We start from the raw sequence: 3,385 nt of genomic DNA on the forward strand, positions 1-3,385 counted from the left end.
CAGAAAACACAGGGCTTTCTCTCAGCAGCTTTTTTTTTCTTGTCTGTATTCTTCCCCAGATATAAGCAAATGGAAGGTCTGATGCTGAACCATGAAAGAGAGGGCACACTTCTTTGACGAGTGGTTCTCATGGCTGGTGGTGCATGTTTCACTATTGTAGATATACACAGACTCAGACCAGAATTGTTATGAGTAGAACAGAACTATGGACTTTTGTCTTTAAATAAAATGCAATAACATTAGTCTATGTGTGTGTGCATGTGTGTGTATTTTCCCATAATCACAACCATTTCCATAATTACTTTTAATTTTTTAGAAATAAAAGCAGTTAGTACTCCTGTGGGGAAGAAAAATGACTATCAGAACTATCTGGAATCCTGACTACTAGTACACTTATTAAGCACTTGCTATGTTCAGGCTTTGTGATAAACGGTTGATGCATATTAACTCTTTTGGCAGTCACAATAACCAAGAGTATAGACATGTGTAGTGGTACCTGCTAACTACAATTAACTGCCCACCGCCCGTGCTATTTCAGGTAATAGAACTGCTTTGGGAAACTCTTCTATTTGTGCAGTTATGTTGGGAATGTTCATCAAGTACCTCCCGTGTCATCTTCTCCACATTTATTTCCTCACTATGATTGTCTGAAGCTCTCATCATTTCCGACGGCTAAGCTTAAAGTGTTTACATATTATGGTTTCCATATGTCAAATACCAATATTACCTGTAAGTTATTCAAGAAATAATAACAGATCTGTGGCCCACCCACAAAGCAAATAGTTCAGACAGTAGCTGGGCTGCTAGACCCACCATCAGTGGCATAGGACTGTATCCTCAAGGTGCTTTGTTCATTCATTTTGTTCATTCGTTTATTACTTTAATAAATATTTATTGAACACCTATGTGTCAATCACTGTAACGTTTACAAGGGATAAAGTGATAGGTAAGACATAATTCCTGTGCTTTGGGAATTCACAGTCTCTGATGAGACAGACAAGGAAGCAGCATAGTAAACTGAATGGCCAGACAAGAGCAAGTGTAAGGTGCTAAGAAGGCAAAGAGCAGAGAGCGATCTCCTAGGCAGGGGGACATGGGACATGAGCCCTCAAGGACAGGCACTGGTGAAGCAGGGGACGCCTGGGCTGTGGGTGGGAGGGGGAGAGGGGCATTTCATGTGAAATAAACAGTACGTGCAAAGACTCAGAGGCATGAAGAAGCACAGTTTATTTGTCCACCTACAAGGAGAACAGGATGGCTGGAAAGAGGAGCTGGACTAGAAGGACAGTATGACAGCCACTCCAGTCATCATGTTGTTCTTGAACACATAGATAATGAGCATGAATTTAATATCCTGCCCTATCAGATGTCCCTCCTCCCCTCTCCACATCTCATTGGTGTTATCTGCCACATTCCTTTGCAGGCCAATACACGTGTTTTCTGAACATAGTGCCTGGTATGCAACATTTATCCACAGCACAGATTAAACATTTTACCTTGCTTTCTCAAGAGGGGGAACATATTCTTCTGCCCATACATATTAACAATAATAATTCATAGTACTCTGTTTTAAAATATGTATTTCATATTTTTAATCCACATGTTGAAATTACTTGGTTCTGTATTAGGACTCATAAAACTAAAGATAGGCATTATAACATCTTTCAATAAAATATCTCTCTGGCAGGAGGCCTCTTCATGCCTTTCCTGAAAAAAAATTTTATTGCATTTATATTCCTTTTTTTTCCTACCAGTGTTTATTGAAATTACCTTAGAAGAAAACTGGGACAGAAGAAATATCCAAACACTCTCCACCTAAGTAAATTTACGGGTATATTTACCTTTCGATTCTCTCAGTTTCGCAAACCTGATTTCTCATTTTCCTCCAATGAGTTATTGTTTTCATAATCACCTGCTTCTAATTATTTACTCTGAAAACCTCTGCCCCATCTCGGCACAGGGATGGTTCCACAGTGTTCATTATTATTCATTATTTGGCACTGAGAGAAGCGTCTACTGCTGTGAATATAACTGTCGAGACAGTTTCACCATGTCTCTTCTTTACTGCCAAATTGCCTTTTGTGACTTCAAATTCCAGCCTTTGGCCCTTCATCTTATACTGGTAGGTAATAGGCTAATCATTTTGGGGGCTAAGCATTTTTCTCCACCCAGCTCCTTGGAAGCACAGTTATTTGACCGAGATCAAGCGTGAGATAAAATAAGTCCTGCCACAGAACAGCTTTATGAAATTATAAATAACACTCTCAAGAATGATGATCTCCTTTCTTCCAGTGAAAAAGAAAAAGAGAGAGGCCCATAAATATTCCAAAGTCCTACAGAAAACAGCCATACATCTCTGCAGCTGTTCCACATTAAAAAGAATTAAATTCCTTCAAATGCTTGGTGTTTTAGCTCTTTCCCCTCTACATATACTTTTATTTTGAGATGGAGTTGGAGCTTTAAACCTCATTGGAGGGGTGGGGGGTTCCATCCAGCTTCATTATGAATGTTCATTCTCTAGATAAAGGATGCCTGAGATATTTGTCAATTACCTGGTGCTCCCTGAATTCCAGTTAAACCTATAATGTTTAATGAGATTTGAAAAGTTTGACTATCTCATTTTAAATTTATCTATTAAGATTTTCTTCACTAAATTGTTGACATTGCATAGTCTTATCTTTGATCAATGCTAACACACACGTACACACATAACACACACACACACAACTGGATGATTTTTTTTTACTGAACTAAGGCTAGAAAAACCCTTGAGCTTGGGCAAGCTTGTTAGAAGCCATTAACTCCCTCTTTCCCATCCCCATCACTCACCCAACTGAGGCCCAACACAGAAACAACCTTAGCATGTGGTAAGACTGGATGCGTGTGATATCTACACTCCTGTCATCTTATTCTGATTAATCATCCCCTTTACAGTCACCTTCAAAAAAAGCAACTGACATTGTTATGTTGAAATGATACATAAATGATTTTAACTGGTCCTACTCAAGTGTGAAAGATGGAGGCATGTCATGAGTCAGGTTCTTAATGATGGAGACACAGAGACAAAGCTCTAGTCTAGTTAAGATGCCATCTGAAGTGACCCTTGTATCCTGCCTCTATGTGCCTGAGTATCTTGATTGGCACAACACCCTGTGAATTTTAAAACTGTCCTCCAGAATTTAGGTCATTAGTTTTTCAAGATACTCCTTTTCTTTCTTTTCTCCACCCACTCCTGGAGATGACTACGTTCATGCCTTTCTTGGCTCACATTTCTATGAAATGAGAAGGCTTTAAACAGACTTGTCCCAAACTAAAGATATTGAATTCAGCCTGACCAAAATTAGTTAATGGGAACAGAACTCTCTAAAAAATCTAAATTTGAAAA

General features: G+C 38.9%; 1 protein-coding gene across 1 annotated transcript in view; it reads right to left on the minus strand.

Moving 5' to 3' along the window:
* The window catches only part of LOC103592671 (neurexin-3-beta), a 61,090-nt gene extending 60,427 nt beyond the window's left edge, over window positions 1-663 (minus strand). Inside the window, exon 1 of the mRNA XM_008575471.1 lies at window positions 604-663. Coding sequence (XP_008573693.1) covers window positions 604-663 — 60 coding nt within the window. The remainder of the gene's footprint in view (window positions 1-603) is intronic.
* Between the last annotated feature and the right edge of the window lie 2,722 nt (window positions 664-3,385).

The sequence above is a fragment of the Galeopterus variegatus genome, unplaced genomic scaffold (assembly GCF_000696425.1).
Source record: "Galeopterus variegatus unplaced genomic scaffold, G_variegatus-3.0.2 Scaffold1198, whole genome shotgun sequence".
Lineage (NCBI taxonomy): Eukaryota > Metazoa > Chordata > Mammalia > Dermoptera > Cynocephalidae > Galeopterus > Galeopterus variegatus.